The sequence below is a fragment of the Equus przewalskii genome, chromosome 30, assembly GCF_037783145.1.
Source record: "Equus przewalskii isolate Varuska chromosome 30, EquPr2, whole genome shotgun sequence".
In the NCBI taxonomy this organism is placed as follows: domain Eukaryota; kingdom Metazoa; phylum Chordata; class Mammalia; order Perissodactyla; family Equidae; genus Equus; species Equus przewalskii.
In genome coordinates, this window is record NC_091860.1 from 13,226,670 (window position 1) to 13,249,409 (window position 22,740).

Genomic DNA, 22,740 nt, shown 5'->3' on the forward strand with positions numbered 1-22,740 from the left:
TACTTTTAAAATCAAAATTTCACATTTCACTGTAAGGCCCCTTTGCCTACAAAGGCCTCTCCTGTCTGTTTTGGGGAGAGTCCATGTACAGTGATCAACTTGTCTTCTGCTTGGTTGACAGAGAGCTTAAGAAAACAACTTGCGAATTGTTTTTCTTGGCATTCATCCCCAGTGCTTGCTCTTGACCTACGACCCTGATCACACCCACAGGACTAGTGCACAGAAGTCCAGCCAGGAACCAGCCGATGGAAACCCCTTTCCATGCAGAGGGTCCTTTTCCAAGCGTCTGTGCTGGGCAGTGAGCAGCGGCTCCTACGAAACTTCTCAGAGCAAGAATCAGCAACCACAGGGAAGCACGGAACAGCAGCCCAGAAAACTAGGTGTGTTTCATGATGGAGCTGATGAACAACAGAGCCCCAAGTTAGAAAGCTACAAAGGCAGGTGTTGTTACACCACGATACTAATACACGTAAACAGCCAAGATGAATGATAATAAAAGTACTATTTTCATTAGAGTAGATTACTTGAAGAGTGTGAAAACTGAGGAAGAAGGTAATGATTGCCACCTGTCATTTTAGAGGAATGATATTCATTAGTCTTAGGAGAGACAAGACTTTCCAGAATCATATAATTATTTTCCACTTGTGTATAAAAAAGGAAGTCTCTCCAGGAACCTAAAATTCACTTCTTTTTAAAGTTAAAAGCCTAGAACCAGTTTTTCTTGTTTCTTCAGTTCTTAATTACTAGGAGCAAATTACACAGATCTGTGTATTCTGATTCCATCAGGTCTGGGATAAAGTCTGAGCATTTGCAAAGCACCAGAGGTGACTGACGGATACCAAGATGCAAGGACCACTAAACAGATCTGGATTTCTCTCTCATTTAAATGCCTCTGGTTCAAACTAACTATATAAACAAGAGGAATTTAATCTTTACCAAGTATAAATATTACTTTATTAATGTGCTATAATTATCGCATCTGGAGTTTATTTTCCTCTGAGCTCCACTGTGATTACTTTCCTCTTCTTTGCATTGCAGCGATTTCCGGAGAGTGCTCTCTCATTTAGCGATTGTCGAAGATCTGAACACGGGTTGGTTTGCTCTGCACAGACCCTCGCATATTGTACTGAGTCTATGCATGGGCAAAGTTTAGATGACTCCAAGATGAAATTACAGCGATGCTCCAAGCACACAGCACAGCTCGAGACTCCTGGGATAAACTGACACGTGAGGCACCAATGGTCTTCAGGACCTGCATCCTCTCAAACAAGAATGGCACAGAGAGTGACGTCACCAAGTTGGTAACATTGGTCATTCCTTACTTTGCTCCCCCTCACAAGAACAACAACAAACAACTATTCATGGACAAGACACCACTGAGAAAATCCTAGAACATGGAAGTGAGGCTGAAGCACCCCCTGCACCACAGAGACCAAGACTGACCACCCTAGAAGGGGGACAGGAGCCGCTACACACTGACCACATTGCCCCTCCCCCAGGCAAGCACAGCAACCCCCGAGAGGTCTCCCTGGGCCTACGGTTCCTCCAGTGGGAAAGGGGAGCCCAGGGTGGACATCCAGCAGCAGCCCCCCAGCACTGTGGGTCACTTCGTGGAAACCCCTACTCCTGTCCTGCCCCATGGGGAACACAGGGGAATCTGCAGGGCTCAACCACTGGGAATCTGATTGTGATGGAGAAGCAGGAGCTTGCAACAACCAGCCCTTGGATCTTGGCAGACTGAGTTCCTACCCCCAGTACCCAAACAGTGGTCCCAACCAGCAGCTGTGCTCATCCGCAGAGCCAAGACAGTGGCCAGTGTGACCAGGGACCTCAGCGGGGTGCAGGTCTGCCAGCCCTGCTCAGGCAGTGGAGGTAATTCACAGCTCGGCCCACTGCTGAGTGTATCTCCCAGACTCTCCCAACCAGAAAGCCTGCTCCAGAACACCTGGGAGGCTGCTCGGAGCCCTGGCAGCGGAGTTCACTCATAGTCCTGCTCACTGCGAAGTGTAGCGAAGTGTAGCTCCAGGCCACCTGACCAAAAAGGCCAAGCCAGAACACCTGGAAGCTGCGTAGCCCAGCACACTCAAGCAGAGAGTACTGCAGGCGGAGCTGACCATGCACAGTGCAAAGCCAGGGGCCTCTTCAGCCAGGGAACTTGGGGAGCAGGCTGGCTTGAGTCAAGACCACAACAAGCAGACTTGGAGTCGGTCTCCGGACTCTGCCCGGAGAGAAAAGCTAGTTCACAGCCCACCCACAGCTGAGTGTGGCTCCTAGCCCCTCCCAACCAGAGAGTTTGACTGGGAACACCCGGGATGCTCACTGGAGCTGCCTTTCCCATTCTGCCCAAGTAGGGGAACTAATTCACAGCCCCGCCCACTGCTGAGCATAGCTTCCGGCCCCACCTGGCCAAAAGCCTGGCCAGAACACTTGGAAAGCTGCACAGCCCAGCAACACTTGAGCAGAGTCTGCCAGGCAGAGGTGACCATCTGCAAAGCAAATCCAGGGGCCCTATTCAGCCAGGGAACTTGGGGTACAGGTTGGTTTGAGTCAAGACCATAAACCAAGAGCCTCATTGGTCTTGGAGATGGTTCTAACACTCCACTGAGGCAGGGAAACTAATTTGTACCCCACCCATTGCAAAATGCAGCCTTCAGTCCACCCGAGCAGGAAACCTAGCAGAGCACACAGGAAGCTGCACAGCCCATCCAACAGCCCTGCTTACAGTGGCACTTGAACAGAAAGAAAAAGCCCCTGGTTTCTCCATCTGCAGAGCAAATCCTGTGGCCCTGTCCCGCCAGGGAATTCAGCACAGTCTTGCCTGATTAGGGTCCTCAGATAACAAGCGGTGCACAGCCTGGGGCCGGCTCTGCTGCCCTGTGGCGCAGGGAAGCCAATTCAGAGCCCTGCCTCCTACTGAGTGTGGTATCTAGTGCCAACTATCTAGTGAGCTCAACTGGAAAACCCAGCCAACAGTGGAGCCCATCCTACAGCCTTGCTTGGGCAGAGAACCAAGCCAGCAGTCCTATCCAACTGTCCTCAGACAGCAGCTACCTCCTGCCCCCAGACCTCAGGGCTCAGGCAGTGGCCTCACTCAAAAATAGACCCTGGGTGGCCGGCCCCCTGGCCGAGTGGTTAAAGTTCTGAATGCTCCACTTCCGCAGCCTGGGTTCACGGGTTCAGATCCTGGGTGTAGACCTACTTTACTCATCAGCCACGCTGTGGTGGCGTCCCACATACAAAATAGAGGAGGAATGGCACAGGTGTTAGCTCAGCACTAATCTTCCTCAAGCAAGAAAAAAAAAAAAGAGGAAGATTGGCAACGGATGTTAGCTCAGGGCAAATCTTCCTCAATAAAAACACAACAAAACAAAACAAAAATAGGCCATGATAGCAGGCCACACCTGCTCAAGGACGTTACCAGCAGACACATCCAGAAACCCAAACTGAGCTGCCTGGTAAAGAACTGTCTCTGCCAAAGCAAACCTGTAAGTCTGGAGGAGGAAACTGTTTACTCAAATGCACAGCTACCAATGTAAGGAATCAAGAATCACATAAACTTGGTAAACATAACACCACCAAAGTAAACTAATAATGCTCCAAAAACTGACCCTAAAGAAAAGAAGATCTATGAACCCTCAAAGAATTCAGAATAAGCCTTTTAAAGTTTAGTGAGCTACAGGAACACAGACACGAAATTAGGAAAACAATGCATGAACAAAACAAGAAGTTCAACAAAGAAATAAAACCATTTAAAAAGAAAAACAGAAAACCTAGGGTTGAAAAATACAATGACTGAACTGAAGAACTCAATAGAGAGTTTCAAAAGCAGACTTGACCATGCAAAAGAAAGAATCAATGACCTAGAAGAGAGGGACATTTGAAATTACTCAGAGGAGCAAAAAGAAAAAGGAATGAAAAAGAGTGATGAAAGCCCATGGGACTTATGGAACACAATCAGAAGAAACAATATCTGCATTATGGGAATTCCAGAAGCAGGGAAAGAAAAAGGAGCCAAATGTATATTTAAAGCAATAATGGCTGAAAACTTCGCAAACCTGGAGACAGAAATGGTCCTAATGGACCCCAAATAGGGCTACACTGAGACACATTATAATTGTCAAAACTCAAAGACAAAGAGAGAATTTCAAAAGCAACTAGAGAAAATAGAGAAGTTACATGAAAGAAAACCCCCATAAGATAATTGGCAGCTTTCTCAAAAGAAATTTTTCAGGCCAGGAGAGACTGAGATGATATATTCAAAGTACTGAAGAAAAAAAATTGTCAACAAACAATTCCATACCCGGCAAAGCTGACATTCAGAAATGAAAGAGAGAAAAAGATTTTCCCAAACAAACAAAAGCTGAGGGAATTCACCACTAGACCTGCCTGACAAGAAATACTAAAGGGAGTTCTTTGACAGGAAGTAAAAGGACACTAATTGACATCATAAAAACATAAGAAGGTAGTGTAAAATTCACTGGCAATGGTAAATATATAGTCAAAGACAGATATTGTAATATAGTAATGGTGGTACACAGTTCACTTACAACTCTAATGGTTAAAAAAAACCATAGTAAAAGTGACCATAACTACAATAATACACAATATAAGAAAATATGTAAACTTTAACATTAATAACCTAAAATGTGAGAGGGAGAAGTAAAAGTGTAAAGTTTAGGTATGCTAGTGAAGTTAAGTTGTTATAATTTTAAGATGCTTTATGTAAGCTTCCTGGTAACCACAGGGAAAAATGTGTAGTAATTACACAAAAGAACATGATGAAATCAAATGATATTGATACCAAAAGATGTCACAACAAAAAGACGACAGCAGGATAAGAAACAAGTTAATAATGGATGTACAAAACAGCCAAAAAACAATTAACAAAATGGCAATAAGAAGGTCTTACCTATCAATAATTACTTTAAAAGTAAATGGGGTAAATTCTCCAATCAAAATAAACAGAATGGCTTAATGGACAAAAAAACTAGATCCAATGATAATGCTGCCTACAAGAGACTCACTTCAGCCTTAAAGACACACATAGGCTGTGAGTGAAGGGATGGAAAAAGATATTTCGAGCAAATATTAACCCCCCCACCAAAAAAGAAAAAAAAAGCAGGCATAGCTATACTTATATGGGACAAAATAGACTTTAAAAATGGTAAAAAGAGACAAAGAGGTCATTATATAATGATAAAGGGGTAAATCCATCAAGAAGATATAAAAGTTGTAAATATTTATGCACCCAACACCAGAACACCTAAATGTATAAAGCAAAAACTAACAGAGCTAAAAGGAGAAATAAACAGCGATATAATAATAGCTGGGGACTTTAATACCCCACTCACAACAATGGATAGATCATCCAGACAGAGAATCAACAAGGAAACAGCAAACCTGAACAACACTATAGACCAAACAGACCTAACAGACATATACAGAAATTTCTAGTTGACAACAAGAGAACACACATCCTTCTCAAGTGCACGTGGAACATCTTGTAGGATGGACAACAGGTTAGGCCACAAAATAAGTCTTAGCAAATTCAAGCAGACTGGAGTCATACCACCTATCTTCTCTGACCACAATGGCATGAAACTAGAAATTATTAACAGAAGGAAAAGTGGAGAATTCACAAATACATGGAAATTACTCAACACTCTCCTGAACAACCAATGGATCAAAAAAGAAATTAAAGGGTAAATTAAAAAAATCAAGAAATAAATGAAAATGGAAACAGGACATACCAAAACTTACGGGATGCAGCAAAAGCAGTTCTAAGATGAAGTTCACAGCAATAAACACCTACATTAAGAAACATGAAAGATCTCAAATAAACAACCTAACTCGATACATCAAGCAATGAGAAAAAGAACAATAAACTGAGCCCAAAGTCAGCAGAAGGAAGGAAATAATGAAGATTAAAGCAGAAATAAATGAAATAGAGAAGAGGAAAACAATAGAAAATATTAACAAAACTGAAAGCTGATTCGAGGCTACTATGAACAACTATATGCCAACAAACTGGACGACCGAGAAGAAAGGGAAAAATTCTGAGAAATACACAACTTACCAAGACTGAAGCAGGAAGAAACAGAAAATCTGAACAGAACAATTACTAATATGGTGATTGAATCAGTAATCAAAAATCTCCCAACAAAGAAAAGCCCAAGAACAGATGGCTCCACTGGTGAATTTTACCAAACATTTTAAGAACAATTAATCACAATCCTTCTCAAACTCTTCCAAAAAATCAAAGAGGAGCGAACGCTCCCAAACTCATTTTATGAGGCCAGCATTACCCTGATACCAAAGCCAGACAAGGACACTACAAGAAAAGAAAACTACAGGCCAATATCCTTGATGAATACAGAAGCAAAAATCCTCAATAAAATACCAGCAAACTGAATTCAGCAGCAGATTAAAAGGATCAGTCACCATGATCAAATGGGATTTATCCCTGGGATGCAAGGCTGGTTCAACATACACAAATTAATCAATGTGATACATCACATTAATAGAATGAAAGAAAAAAAATTGATCATTTCAATAGACATAGAAAAAAACATTAGACAAAATTCAATAACCATTTACAATAAAAACTCTTAACAAATTAGGGCTAGAAGGAGTACACCATAACATAATAAAGGTCACATATGACAAGCCCACAGCTAACATCATACTCAATGGTGAAAGTTTGAAAATTTTCCCTCTAAGATCAGGAACAATACAGGGTGCCCATTCTCACCACTCCCATTCAACATAGTACTGAAAATCCTGGCCAGAGCAATCGGGCAAGGCAAAGAAATAAAAGGCATCAGAATTGGAAAAGAAATACTAAAACTGTCTCTATTTGCAGATGACATGATTTTATATAAAAAATCCTAAAGACTCCACCAAAAACTGTTAGAGCTAATCGACATATTCATTAAAGTTGCAGGATACAAAATTAACATACAAAACTCAGTAGCATTTCTATACAGTAACAATAAATTATCTGAAAAAGAAATAAAGACAACAATCCCATTTACAATAGCATCAAAAACAATAAAATACTTTGGTATAAATGTAACCAAGGAAGTGAAAGATCTCCACACTGAAAACTATAAGACATTGATAAAACAAACTGAAGAAGATACAAATAAAATGGAAAAGTATCCCATGTTCACGGATTAGAAGAATTAATATTGTTAAAATATCCATATTACTCAAAGCCATATAGAGATTGAATGCAATCCATATCAAGATTCCAATGGCATTTTTTACAGAAGTAGAAAAAACAATCCAGGGGCCGGCCCAGTGGTGCAGTGGTTAAGCACGCACATTCTGCTTTGGCGGCCTGGGGTTTGCCGGTTCGGATCCTGGGCACGGACATGGCACCGCTCATCAGGCCACGCTGGGGTGGCATCCCACATGCCACAACTAGAGGGACCCACAACTAAAAATACACAACTATGTACCAGGGAGCTCTGGGGAGAAAAAGGAAAAATAAAATCTTTTAAAAGAAAGAAATTATAAACAAAGTGAAAATACAACCTTTGGAATGGGAAAAAAAATTTGCAAATGATGTATTTGATAAGAAGTTAATATCCAAAATATATGAAGAACTCATACAACTCAATGGCAAAAAAACCAAACCCAAATAATTGAATTAAAAAGTGAGCAAAGGACCTAAATACACATTTTTCCAAAGAAGACATACAAATGGTGAACAGGTATATGAAAAGATGCTCAACATCACCAATCATATGGACAATGCAAATCAAAACCACAATGAGATATATCACCTCACACCTGTTAGATAGGCTGTTATCCAAAAGACAAGAGATAACAAGTGTTGGCGAGATTGTGGAGAAAAGGGAACCCTTGTGCACTGTTGGTGGAAACGTAACTTAGTACGGTCACTATGGAAAACAGTATGAAGCTTCCTCAAAAAATTAAAAATAGAACTGCCATATGATCCAGCAATCTCACTTTTGGGAATATATCCGAAGGAAACAAAAACAAAAAACACTATGTCAAAGAGATATCTGCACCCCCATGTTCACAGCAGCAGTAATCACAAGAGCCAAGACATGAAAACAACCTAAGCGTCCACTGACGGATGAATGCATAAAGAAGTTGTGACATACATAATAGAATATTATTCAGCCATAAAAAAAGGAGGAAACTCTGCTATTTGCAACAACATGGATGGACCCTGAAGGCATTATGGTAAATGAAATAAGTCAGACAAAGACAAATACTCTATGATCTCATATGTGGAATCTATTAAAAAAAAAAAAAAAAACAATAGAAAAGAAAGAAACCTAACTCAGAAAGAGATCAGACTTGTAGTTATCAGAGGTGGGGGATGGAGGGAGGGGGAACTGGAGAAAGACGGTCAAAAGGTACACACTTCCAGTTATAAGATAAATAAGTTCTAGGGATGTGATGTACAATATGATAACTACAGTTAGCACTGCTGCATGGTATATTTGAAAGCTGTTAAGAGAGTAAATCCTAAGAGTTCTTATCTCAAGGAAAAAAACTATTTTTCCATTCTCTCTCTTTTTTTTTTGGTATCTGTATGATATGATGGACGTTAACTAAACTTCTTGTGGGGATCATCCCACAGTATATGTAAGTCGAGTTACTATGCTGTACACCTTCAACTTACACAGTGCTCGAAGTCAATTATATCTCAATAAAACTGGAAAACAAATGGCACAGAGTTATAAACATTATTAAATTTTATTAACAAAAACTTTGTACATTTTCTTTAATACATGTGTAATTTTACATCTAGGTAAAATAACAACACATTCAAAATTTACCCTTTATACAAATTGTTACAGAATAACAACCAGTGGGTTAAACAAGTAAAATAAACCACACCGATTTTTTTAATTATCTACAAAAGATTTGACTTTCTTTAAAATTCCCCTGAACATATAAAAATAAATTAATTTTACTTTTCAGTTAAATCTACCAATTAGAAATATTACAAATCAAAATATCAATGTTATCTTATGAATTTTTCACAATACAAAACAGATTCACAAAACCTTATTTACAGAAATGAGGTAAGAACTGTGCAATGTTTAACCAAGAGACATATTGCAGAATTAACATGTTCTTCCAGCTAAGTACACAGTGGAGGTCTAATTACAGCTGGGTCTTTTCCACTAATAATTCACACATTTAAGAACAGTTCAATGATTATATCCGCAATCGTTTAATTTATCCTCTGCCATGCTGTGACCCCAGGAGTGTGGCTATCCAGAGTGGAGGGCTGGGGTACACAGATTTCACCTGTTCCAGGAACTCCAGTGGTCAGTTATTTGTCTTGTTTTATTTGTCTGAAATCACTGTCAGTAAAGGGAAGCTGTTTAAATTACAACAAACCAACAAACCTCTTACCAAATCCACTCATTTTCCTTGTGACTCATTAGTGGATAATACCCAGGTAATCGTTGTGCCTGAGCTATCTGCAGTGGCATAGACAGTTTTTAATAAAGGCAGAGCCATGCGGAAGGCTGCTGGTGCAACACTGACTACTCCTACTACTTACAAGGATCGACTGCAGTGCAAGCGCAGCTGTCTAGAGCCATTGCAATACAATGGAGGTGTAACAGGCACTTGATTCAGGCCAAACCCTACCAGCAGTTTCCAGAGTGGCCCCTCTTTTTGAAAGAAGTCTTTCACTTTGAATTGATCTGGTTCCCCCAGCAGCCTTAGAACTCACTTAACTCAAGGTTTCTTTAAAATATGAGTAGGTCAGAACACTAAAGGAAAAGCATTTAGCAAAAGAAAATTACCTTTAGCAGAAGCAGACATTACCATCCTAACTTGATTACCAAAATTGGCCAAATCCCATTAAGAAAAGAAATTTTTATAACAGAGATTGCCAAGTCCCAGTTGGTGACCTATTTATTTGCAATACTTAACCAATAAAGCTCTAGTAGAAGAAATTGGACAGTCCCTTGAAATTTGTTTTTAGGTTTGACTCACAGAGCAAGCATACCGTAACCCAAACAAAAGATCAGATTTCATATTCCGACTTGTACAATGAAATCAAAGAGGTTATAAATGGAACAAGTCTTTAGTTTTGCTATTTATCTCTCCAATTTATAACAAAATTAGTTGTGCACCAACCATATTAAATTTCTCTTAGGTTGATAAACTCATTGCATGTAAATTATTTCACTGACAAAGTTGAAATTTTCTTTCAAAGTTCAAAAAATCTGGGTGAGGGGTGGGGGGGAGGGGAATTCCATTTCAGTGCAACAAAGCAACAAGAAAATCAATCAAAGCCTTCCAAGAATGTCCTTGTGGCAAGTACTCCTTTGTGTGCGGTTGGTTTCTTGTTGCATTTCTTTATAGGTGTAGTAAGAGGACTGCAACAGCAGCCAGATGAAGTGCTAGAACAGCAGGATAGGCAATTTCTAGATGTTTCTCAAGGGTCAACTTTTCTCTTGAGCGACAGGCCCAGTTTTATCACTAAGTCTCTGCAGTTAAAACAAACAAAACCAGATGCATTAGCTACATCAACTTTTGGCCCACACTTGAGGTAGTATCCTCCTAACTGAAATTATAACTGAGACAGAAGGAGGGATATATGGTTATTCCGTTTTTTCTACAAGTTGGCAAGGCTACTTTTTCAACATGATATGAAGATACGAATTTACTGGTAAAACGTCAGTTGCTTTATACAAAATTCAGCAGCATATAAAGACAGACGTGCTCATCTGAGGGACAGAACTCATAAGGAATGAATGTAGAAATCATCCCTCCAAGTCAACTTTTCCAGAGAAGTAGTAACATGGTATTGTGAAAAATGGATTCTTTATGGACTAAAAGTCATGGGTTCTGATCCCACAGGTGCTATTTGTCCTTTGAGCTTTAACCTCTTTGAGTCTCTTTTTACTAATCTATAAAATGGGGTCACAACCTGTTATTATTAAAATCACACATACTGTTATATCCAACAAAAATGCCTAACACACAGCAGGGTGCTCATAAATATTATTTCCCAGCTTTGCTTTTCTTGATAAAGTAATAATACTCAATTTTATATAATTTACAATCGTGGTTTTCCATTAAAAAATACATTTCATATTGTATAACTCAAGAAAAGTTAGCTTGTAATTAATTCACTTTTTAACACAAGAAGACACTTGAGAAAGAGGAACAGTACAAAAAAATTTCTAAATTATTACAGAATCACTGAAATCTCACAAGTCAGCAAAACAGTGGAGCTGTGACCAGGTTTGAGACGATGACAGTATTCACAATCAGGAAGTCAGAAACACTGGGCAAACAAACAGCACTGAGGAGCTCATGAGAGCCAGTAATCCTGGATTGTGAACCAATTCTCGTTACTAAATACAAAGTGCAGTTTCTGAAGACTAACAGCACAGTAAACAGCAAGCTTTCAAAGTAATGGGAAATAGCAAACATTGTGACTTTTAACACTGTTATTTGCCAAGTCTCCCACCTCATTCTTTCCCTTCTTCCTTTTCCTGATGTCCAGTCTCCATTCTATATCCCAATATCCTTCCTCTAACAGGGTTCTGCCCTGAACTGGAATTTAGGGGAAACATTTACACTCCAGTAAAGTAGACCTAATTGAAGGGGAGAGTTAATAGAAAGAAACAGCCTTAAAATGTGTGCCACTGTATGTCAAGTATCCTGTTCCTGCAGCCATTTCTACTTTATCATCACTCGTACATTGAAAGGGTAAGATGCTATCACTTACATAAAATTTTAAAAGAATTTAAATTCTATTACCAATGTAATTATGATTTATTTTCTCTTTAAAAGTAATATGATAGAATTGGATTGCCCTAAAACTTGTATTAATTTTATTATAAATATTATTCAGTTTTAGAAAGCACTTCAGAGCAAAATAATAAAAATATTCCTAAATTATCTAAACTAGTTCTATAATTAAACAAATTAATTAAACAAAGATTCTCAAAAAGCACCAACTATTATCTTTTGATTGGACTGTCTCATACCACTTGCTATAGCTAAAACATATTTTCCTCTTGAAAACTGTTGAATTATAAAACAGCCTTTAAACCGTACATGCAAATTCAAACTGATGTACTTAGGGGATATATAAATGGGCTCAGGTCCTTTGTGCTTACAACATCCAGCTGCTGAAACAACTGGCTGTAAGAAATCATCAGGGGAATAGTATATTTAAAACAAAATATAAGAGGGAGAGGCTGGAGAGATAATCATCTCTGATTGATCAACGAAATTCTCTTTTTTATTTCACTAGATATAGTAAAGCAGAGATACTTACTGTTACTTTCTGACTCGCATTATCGCCGTGGATGGTGAGAAATGGGTTGGTGGGAGCTGGGTGAAGTGGCGGCGCCTGAGTGCCTGCCAGCAGGTTGTTTATGGGTATTTGCGTTGGTCCCGGGATCTGCAGCTGCTGCAGCTCAGGCTGGTGGTGCTGCTGGTGGTGATGCTGCATTAACTGATACAGAAGGGCCTGATGCTGTTCCTTAGGTAAAAACATATGGGAGAAGATGAGTCCCCAGTCACAGAATTCGGCAGTCAGTAAAGCCCGCTTTTTCTATTTTCTTCTTTTCTTTAATATCAGATATTTAAATGTTAGTCACAATCATACTACTAAGAAAGAAAACAAGTATCTCATCTGGAAAAATACACGAGATAATAATCGTCTACTATAAAATGTCAATATCATCAGTGAACAGCTTATTTTCAAAACAGAGCAAACAAATACAGGAGACCTCTATTCAAATGGGGTTGTCCACGATCATCAAAGAGAATAACGACTTCAAGGAGTCACAGGGCATCTGTATTTGACTTCAGAACGCACTACGTGGATCAATCCTTCCCATAAATGTGGGAACTTAAAATAACTTTTAAAGTTTTCATTCATGCCAATAGAAAGAGTGCTTTCTTGATGCAGTTATGAGACGACTCTTTACAACAAGCATAGACTTCATTTCTTGAGTGCTACTATGTGCCAGGTACTGTTTTGAAACATATGTTTTGTGCTTGAGATCTATCAGTGGGGGAAAAAAAATCCCTGCCCTTATGTAGCCTACCCTGGGGGGAAGAGGGAGCAACAAACAAAAATGTTAGGATATGATTATTACTAAGGGTCAGAGGAAACAGGAGTGTGTGCACGAGAGTCTGGCAGGGGTGGGGGTCATCTTAAATAGACTGATCAGGGTGGGTCTCACTTGGACAAAGACTTGGAAGAAACAAGGGAATTCGCTATGTGGATATGCAGGGGTAGGGTGGGGTGGGGTGGGGAGGGGATATTTCTAGCCAGATGGAAGAGCCAGTGCCAAGGGGCTATGTGGGAGCACATCTAGCATGATGAAGGAATAGCAAGGAGACCAGGAAGGTTGAGTGGAGTGAGCAAGCAGGAGGCAAAAGAGGAATGGGGGCCTCGCTGTGGCAGGGCGTGAACATTTTGACTTTCACTCAAAGTAAGATGGGAAGCTAGTGGAAGGTTTTGAGCACAGAAGTGACACAACCTGACTCAGGATTTCTTGAAGGATTCAATGTGAGGTGTCAGAGAAAGAGAGGAGTGAAGGCAGACTGCAAAATTTTTGGCTTGAGCAACTGGAAGGATGAAGTTGCCAACAACAGAGGTAGGGAACACTACGTGTGGAGCAGGTCTGTGGCAGACCAGCAGTTCAGCTTTGGAAATGCTATGCTTGACATGTCTGCTAGGATATCCAAGTGGGGCCATCAGGTAAGAAGTGGGATACAGGAGTTTGAAATTCCAGGGAGAGGCTGGGATAGAAGACATAAATATCCACATCTAGATTGTATTTAAATCTACGTGACGGGAGGAGATGTCTGAATTCTAGGACACTATAAAGCTGAGGAGAAGAGGACAACCCAGGGAAGGAGGCTAAAAAGGAATGACTAGTCAGGTAGGAAGAAAATCAAGATAGTGTGGTATCCTGAAAGCTGAAGGAAGAAAGTGTTTCAAGGAGGAGGGAGCGATCAACTCTGTTAAACGCTGCTGTCAGGTCAAGTAAGATGAAGGAGAACTGATTCCTGGACTGGCAATAGGAAGCCCGCCCGGGAGGAGCAGCAAGCAGAAAAACAGGGTAGCAGTTGGTCGGGGGAATAGGGTCAAGTAACAGTTTTTCTTAAGATGGGAGAAGTAAGTATGCCTTATAATAAAATTCTTGCCTACATAAAGTTCTATGCTCAAAAATGAACAAACTTCACCCCATAAATTTGGCTGACAAAGGAAAAAGTAGAGTTTAAACTGCTTCAGTCCTTATGGTCTCTGAGCAACAATTTGTGCTAAAAATTCCTTAATCAACCATATTCTAGAAATCACACATCTATATGTGCTATTATTAGAGTAAAATCTTGATTAACAGGAAGAACCCCAAATAAACTGAATTTTAGTACTTCATATTAAGATGAGTCAAGAGATAAGAAAACAAGATCACATTTTAGTGTAAGCATTTAAGAATTTATATACACTCTATCTTTATACCACTGTAAGAACAGTGACAGTGAAAATGATAATCCAGAATAATAAATATTTTCCATATATTTTTAACTAAAGTAAGAAAGTAGGTAGATATAGTTTAGAAAAAAATTATACACAAAAGCTGAAACTCTGAGTGCATTCTCCAAGCAAACTCAACGAAGTGCGCTAAGGAAATGAGGCTGGAGAAAAGTCACACACCCTATCAACTTGGTCTCACTTTAAATTTATGATGACAGAGGGCCAGCCAGTGCTGCCCTTGCACGTGAGCCACACACTGCCACATTTCTAGGAGTCAATTTTTTCTTCTTTTCCAAGATATCTATTCCACACCTTCTCTCTCCTCTAACCACGAATACTCCTATCTCCCTCAGCTGATGACTTAACTTACCATTCTAATTGAAAAAATTAAAAACATTAAAAGTGGGTTTCCTCGACCTCCTATCATAAAATCCACCAAGAGCTGCCCCGCCTGGCCTCTCATTACAGCGGAACGTGCCCTCAGCGCCTGTCTCTTCCTTAGAACTCTGCTGCTCTGGTATTACCCTTCCTCTCTCTTGCACCAGAAATTCCCCCACCAACATACACATACGTTGTCATGCTCAAAATAAATAGAAACTACCCGCTTGGACCATGTCTTTCTTCTGTTAGCTGCCCATTTCTCTGCTTTTTATACTAAAACCTCTTGAGTTGCCTATCCTGCATCTTCACTTCGTCTCCTCCGATTTTCTTTTGACCCACTCAATGAGGTTTTTACTTCTCACCAAAACCACATTTGTCAAAAACCTCTAGACAGCCAAATGCAATGGTCAATTCTTTCTTGTCCTATCGGTAAGAAGGATTTTCACAGATGAGTCCTCCGTTTCTTGAAATATTTTCTTCTTCACATGGACCCTAGGACATCACTCTCTTAGTTCTCCTTTTAACTGACTGGTCACTTTTTTTGATATCCTTTACTAGATTACTCTCCTCTTTCGGGATGTCCAGGGATCAGTCCTTAGACATCAGACCTCATTCCCTACTGATCTCAATGAATCTTGAGATTCATATATGCAGCAATGACCCCAAATGTATATTTCCAACTGCATCCTTTCCTTGGACTGCAGACTCATATAACTGCCTAGTCCACATCTCACTTGAACTCTAAACACACATCTCAAACTCAGTATGCCCATAACAGAACTCCTGTTTTCTCTCCCAAATCTGTTGTTCCTTCTAGTCATTCAAAGCTCAGGAAAAGTCAACATCCAATTATTAAGAACTCTTCTTTTTTTTAAATGTCTGATAAACAAGTCTTGTTGGTTTTGTACACAATTCTGGACAGTTTTTCACCACATTTATTATGCTATTTTAAGACACAAACATCTCCTACCAGACTACTCCAATAGCCTCCCTGTCTCTACTTTTGTTACCATCTCGCCTCCCAACACACACAGACCATTCTCCATATAGCAGCTAAACCAATCTTTTAAAAATCTGAATTATTATCATCACTTTTCCATTCAAAACCCTCCAATTAATTCTTTAAAATAATCCTGAAAGGGGGCTGGCCTGGTGGTGTAGTGGATAAGTTTGCACACTCTGCTTCAGTAGCCTGGGGTTCAAAGGTTCAGATCCCAGGTGCGGACCTACACCACTCATTGGTGGCCATGCTGTGGCAGCAACCCACACACAAAATAGAGGGAGACTGGCACAGATGTTAGCTCAGGGCCAATCTTCCTCAAGCAAAAAGAGGAAGACTGGCAACGGACGTTAGCTCGGGGCCAATCTTCCTCACACACAAAAAAATCCTGAACGAAAAAGTGAGGATATACTAAACAACATTTTTTTAAATTGAGATAATTATTAAAGCTAGGTGATTAGTTACTATAGTCTCTACTTTTGGTATACTTGAAAATTTCCATAATACAAAGGTTCAAAAAAAAAAAAATCACCAGGGGCCGGCCCAGTGGCACAGCGGTTAAGTGTGCATGCTCCTCTTCAGCGGCCCAGGGTTTACCAGTTCGGATCCCGGTGCGGACATGGCACTGCTTGGCAAGCCATGCTGTGGTAGGCATCCCACATATAAAGTAGAGGAAGATGGGCACGGATGTTAGCTCAGGGCCAGGCTTCCTCAGCATAAAGAGGAGGACTGGCGGCAGATGTTAGCTCAGGGCTAATCTTCCTCAAAAAAAAAAAAAGAAAGAAACGAAAAAAACACACATACACACACACACAAAATTACCAATAGTTTTCCATTACACTCAAGATAAATCTAAATTTCTCGCCACAGATAGCCACGCAAGGCAGTCCATGATCTTCTGGACCACATGGGCCCACCTGTGTGACCTTCCCTCCTGTGCACTAGCCTCTCTCCTTCTGCAGTCATGCTGGCCTTCTTTCTAGTCTTCGAAATATAAACACATGCCCAGTTGAGGTCTTTTACAACTACCACTCCCTCTCCCTCAAATGCACTTTCTCTTCTATCCCTCCACGTCAAAGAGCCATGTTCCTTCAACTTTTATTCAGGTCTATGCTCAAAAGTCACCTACTCAAAGAGGCCAGACCATCCGACCTGAAACAGCCCTCACCCCACTCTTCTCTATCTCCTTATCCTGCTTTATTTTTCTTCTCAGTACTTATCACTACCAAAAAGTATATATTCATTATTGTCTGTCTCCTCTATCAGATTGAAGCTCCATGAAAATACAAAAGTCTTATTCACACTGTTATCACCAGGGTCTACAAGAGTACCATAGTACACGTTCTCACACTTGTAAATGAATCAATGCCATGTCACTACAGGTATTGCAGGCTATACCAAATGTCAAAATGAATTATTTTTGAATTATGCACCCCATAATGTTATTTTATAAAGTGGGTAATCTATACCCACGCTGAGGATCTATTATGGCTTAGATAACTTGCTCCTAATAAAAATCAAATATCAAAAGGAAGAACTTACTGGCGTGAGCTGTTGAGAATTTAACAACTGCTGAAATTGCTGTTGATGAAGAAATATTTGTCTTTGCTGGTCAGAAAGTAATCCTAGTCCTGAGGCACTGAAAAATGATTAAAATTATTTTCTATTATATACCTTTAATGTTTTTTTAAATGTAAAATGAAAGACAACTTTTCAATTTGATATTTATAAGTTAGTGTAAGTTTTTAATAACACTTTTTGAAAACAATGATGTATAGATTTATTATTTTCTCTCTATATATGCAGGTAAACAAGAATTCACATTATCAAGAAATGTTTTGTTTTCCTTTTTTATTGTAAACCAAGCAGGCACTAAAGTTATTTTACCAAATAGGAATTTACATGTGTTTATAACATGCATATGTAATAATTCATTTTTAATTATTCAAGGATAATTTAACCCACACTAAGCAACACATATTTAAAACAAAGAAAGAATCCAAACACACTACTAATTGATTTACCCTAACCCTTTTAATGGTCCCAATGGTCAGTAAAACTAGGCACCAATGAAAAGAAAGCCAGAAGAAATAGTCTACTATATCCACTGCAAATCCATTTAAAATGATTTATTCCTCAAAAGTATGTTCAATATCAACATGGCTTTAGTCTCCTTATTTTGAACAAACATTCAAATGAAATTCCAGTACAATGAAACAGTGAGTCTCATTCTCTGGAAATTCAAGATAAATATTTGACCTTCATCCTATATCAAAATCTTTGATTATAAAGCTAAGGAAATTACATAGCTGAATTTTAAGAAACCAATATTCACATGTGATCCTCATTACAGTATTACTTTTCCTCAGAATTTATGATACATGAAGGCAATATACAAGGGGCTAAGAAAAATTAGCATTTAAAATAGACATCACTGATCAAGACCGAAATTTTCAGCACAGAATATATTTAATGTTTTGTTACTAAAAGCATTTAATTTTGTTTTAATCTGAGTTACTTAAGTTTCAAAAATAAATGGCTCTTGGCATAATATACTTAGTTTAAAAGTTTGGTGGATTTTAGTTTCTTAGAGTACATCTACAAGGAACACATTAAAAATCCCACTCTAAAGCATGGACAATGCTGGTACTATGTTGCACTAAAAAACCCAAAATACATTTAAGTTTCTTACCTGTTAGTCAGTGTAGCTGGCATTGGATGTGTTGCATTAGGTGGTACAGTTGTGTGGGTGAGGGGGGTAGGGTTCTGCGATATTGTGACAGGGGTCTGAATAACCCCATTTAAAGCTCCTACAATGCCATTAATTGCCAGTTGGTTACCTGGCAAAGCTCCAATTATTCCACCCACTCCAGGCACGGCAGGAATGGTGGATGTTACAGTCTGCATTCCACCAGCCAGTGCCCCCACTGTCACACCATTGACCTGCTGCACTCCACTAACGCCTGAGCCCTGCTGAGCGGGGCTCTGCCCAGCAGGAGGGGGAGTAGACAGGGCTGACGAGCTGCTGGTGCTTTGTCCACTGGAGGTTAAATCCTAACGTAAGAAAGAATGGAAACCTCAGTTGTAAAGAACACAGCAAACCTGTTCAAAATAATTTTAAGCCATTTAATGTGACATACTATTGTTCATAAGTAAAACACACAAAACCAACCACACAAAAATTACCTGATTTAATACAGGAAGAGAATTATCAGGTAAAAAGCTGTTTCCTAGATGAGGGCTCTTACTGCTGTTCAAGGAATCAGTAGTGGGAGCTAGAATAATAAAAGACAAAAAACACCAAAATACCACAACACCTGTTTACCCTGTTAAATTACATTATGTGTAAGATTAAAGGCTTATCTAAAAGTTTATCCTGAAGCCCACATTAAAAACACTTATATATTAATAGTTGCTATTCTTAAGGCCAGTGAAAATGGAAAAATCTCTCTCTCTATTGAATACTGTGGCTTTAAATCAATAAAGAGATCATTATATATTTAAATAAATTTTATCATTAAATTAGGTACTAAAGAAGTTAGGGCAAGTTCAAGTTGATCACTTAACAGTATTCTTTATGCTTTTTGAAAATACCTATCATTCCTTCTCTACATCTTAATATAACTGGTGACCAGTTCCTGTTCGCGTCTTATGAAGAAACACTGAAAGTCTACCCTACTTTTCTTAGATACACAATAAATTATTTTCATACTTACCATTCTGTGCTGAAAATGCATGCATTTGATGAGACGGGCTGGGATTTGTCGTTATTGTTGGAAAAGGCACTGAGAGCTGTGCATTCAACAACTGAAGGCGCTCCTTTTTGGCAGTCAAGTTTTTAATCTGTTCCTCTAACCTTCGGTTTTCAACTTGAAGTTGGTGTAATGACTTCAGCATTCCTAAAACTAGCAAACAGTTGGATGGTTTTTAATAAAGACAAGTGAACACATAGAATTAAGTTATTTTATGGACTTCAGTGTCAATAACTTTCGAAAGAAGTTAAAATAGAAGACCAGAAATTCTGCAAAGCATTTCTAAATGACTAGGTTTTATTATTTATATGTACTGTAGATATAAATATACCATAATATATTTGTACATATATGAGCATAAAGGGATACTGGTTCTAGATGTACCTTCTGGAAACTTTGCTGCCACACACCAAAAAAACCCACCCAGCTCGTTCAGGTAATTTCCATTCTCAAAGAAAAATGACAAGAACATTTTATTTTCATCAAAATAAAAGCCTAATCAAAAATACAAAGTGCCTGCCATGATTTTTCTTACAATTATATTTAAAACGGGAAAGAATCTCACCAATTTCCTTCACCACAATAAAGAGCACATGTGTGTGTTTGCTGACTGGTTAAACTAAGTATGCCAGCAGACAAGACACAGGGTGAGAACCTCCAGGCCCGGCGGCTCGGCATGCTGATGCGCACATCCCCCAGCAGGGAGCAGTGTGTGTGCACAACAGCCCCCTCTCCAACTCCCAGAGAGAGAGGCGCATCATCTACAGACAGGCGCCTTCCTGCCTCATCACCTCAAATACTGTTTCAATTCCTCTCACCACTGGGACCTTTCGACTGACAACAGAGTGCTGCTGTTATGCCACAGTGATGGACACTTTAAAAGTTCTACGTATTAAAAAGTTGTATTTGTTTAACACACCCTCAGGGTCTTCAAAAGACACAATTCTACTGGTACAGACACATATGGTCATTTCCCAAGGATTTAACTTTTATCCCTCCTCTTCAAGATCCCACAAAGAAATCCTTAGTGTACCCAAATGAGATGCAATAAGACTAAGCTAAACCTGTCCTCCAGCTATCATGTTTAAAGGATTATCCTGGCGTGCATTTCCTCACAATTAGCATTTTTGGCCAGAGCACCATTCATAAAAACACCAAGTTACGGCATTTGTCCGCTAACAATAAGCAAAATGTTTTGTTTTGTTTTGTTTTAATAAAGCCTCAAAAACTTATATCCCAAAATGTTTTTAAAAAACTTTTTTTCCCACCAAAACTATACATCCTTAACACTTAGCCACTTCTCCAGCTAACTGCAACCTGCAGTGACTTTGCTTTTTTGGCATTTTTCGCCCATGGCCCTCCCTAATAATTAAAATTATAAAGATACTACATATGTATATATAACAAATGTCATTTAGTAAGTTAAATGATATATAATATATAAAAGTTATATATATATAATTTAGTAATTATTCTTTTTCATTCAAATTGTAAAATCAAGAAGATAGTTGGCCATATTTGACTTATATGCATTTTAAAAAATAAATTCTCCAGAGGTAAGCAAGTCTTCTTCCAACTATTAAGCAAAGAGAAGATATAACTCATTCATTTTAGTAAAACTTAAAAATTGATAAGAACAAAGTACAATGGAGAAATAAAGTACCATTATAATGATTATAAACCGTAACAATAACCAGTAAATAGATAAGTGCTTTCTATAAGCCAGGCAATGTTCTCTACATTTTTTATGTCATTTAATCCTCAAAACAACACTATGATACAGGTACATCATTATTCCCATTCTACAAATGGGAGACTAAAGCATACTGATACTAAGAAACTTGCCCAAGATTAAACTGTTCCTAACAAGTAAAGACAGGACTCAAGTCCAAGCAGTACAACTGCAGAATTTATTCTATGAAAATGCTACCTGATATTTTCTCATCATATTATATAAAACATATCATAATTTCACCGCTGTTCTTGATGAAGTGTGATTTCTGCATCTATCCACCTGTCTGTTCATCCATCCATCCATCCATTCACCTTTCTTTAAAGACAGGAAGAGAATGCTTACTGTCACCAGGAGTGCCCTGTTCCAATAGAAACTGCTGCCCTTCGCTCCACTGCCTCTCTAAAAGCTGCTCTATGCTGGCCGCTGCTGGAGGCAGATTTTCCAAACCGCTGCTGCTGGGTTGATCGTAGCGAATCTGCAAACTGCTTACAGGGGATCTGCGGAAAACATGAACCCTCAGGTGAAGCAGAAGGAGAACATTTTGAAGGAGAGTGCACTCACGGTCCTCACCTTATGCTGACTCTTCTCCTCTACAAGTTTTCTAGCCCCAGTCTGCCTATGCTAGAACAACGATAAAACCGTAATCTACCCTAAAATTTAGTAATTCTCATTATTCCTCCTCAAATTGTAAATTCAAGGGAAGAGCTGGCCATATACTTGATTATTAAAAACCACTGGAAAATATAAACCAATCACAAATAATCTCTGAAATAGGCTGTAAAAAGAACTTGATACAGCTTCATAAGACAAAAGCAAGAAAGAAAGGATTAGAAGGACTTAAAAATAATTAGCCAGAAGAGAAAAGAGTTCCATCATTCTGCTTTAATATGCAAAATATCAGAATAACACTGTACAAATTATAATAATGTAGGGAGTATTTTAATTTAAAAGCAACAAAATCTCAAATAGTAAAAGTTTTTAATAATTTTGGAGTTTTTTGTTATAAATTCAAAAACACTTATTTTCAGTATTAAGAAACATTATCAAGACCAAAGTAATTTCTACTTGAGCCCTTTCCATGAATCTTTCTAAAATGTCTTAGATCTGTACTTCAAATGACAACAACTTAACTCTTACAAAACAAATACTACTTATATTAACAGAACCCATAATGTTCTCTTATTCACTTTTTGTTTTAAATTAGTAAATGTGGCCTGTTCCGGTCTCCAGCCTCCATACTAACCTAATACATTAGTAAAGGGCCTTAGAGTTTCCAAAGTGTTTCCACATAATTATTTCATATGATCTTCACAACAACCTAGTGAGAAGTCAAAACCTGGTTTATTGGCTCCATTTC

At 38.9% G+C, this 22,740-nt stretch overlaps 1 protein-coding gene across 29 annotated transcripts in view; it reads right to left on the reverse strand.

Annotated features, from left to right (window-relative positions):
- Positions 1–8,710: 8,710 nt before the first annotated feature.
- MLLT10 (MLLT10 histone lysine methyltransferase DOT1L cofactor) overlaps positions 8,711–22,740 on the reverse strand; it is a 256,466-nt gene continuing 242,436 nt past the window's right edge. For 25 of the 29 annotated variants that reach the window (XM_070601382.1, XM_070601374.1, XM_070601369.1 and 22 more), the window contains 7 exons: positions 21,726–21,880; positions 19,613–19,801; positions 19,083–19,171; positions 18,589–18,950; positions 17,439–17,535; positions 12,299–12,505; positions 8,711–10,493 (listed from right to left, as the gene is read on the reverse strand). In XM_070601382.1, coding sequence (XP_070457483.1) covers positions 10,449–10,493; positions 12,299–12,505; positions 17,439–17,535; positions 18,589–18,950; positions 19,083–19,171; positions 19,613–19,801; positions 21,726–21,880 — 1,144 coding nt within the window. In that variant the 3' untranslated portion in view covers positions 8,711–10,448. Of the gene's footprint in view, positions 10,494–11,482; positions 11,610–12,298; positions 12,506–17,438; positions 17,536–18,588; positions 18,951–19,082; positions 19,172–19,612; positions 19,802–21,725; positions 21,881–22,740 lie in introns of all 29 variants that reach the window. The other 4 variants (XR_011535070.1, XR_011535068.1, XR_011535069.1 and 1 more) reach the window with 1 other exon arrangement.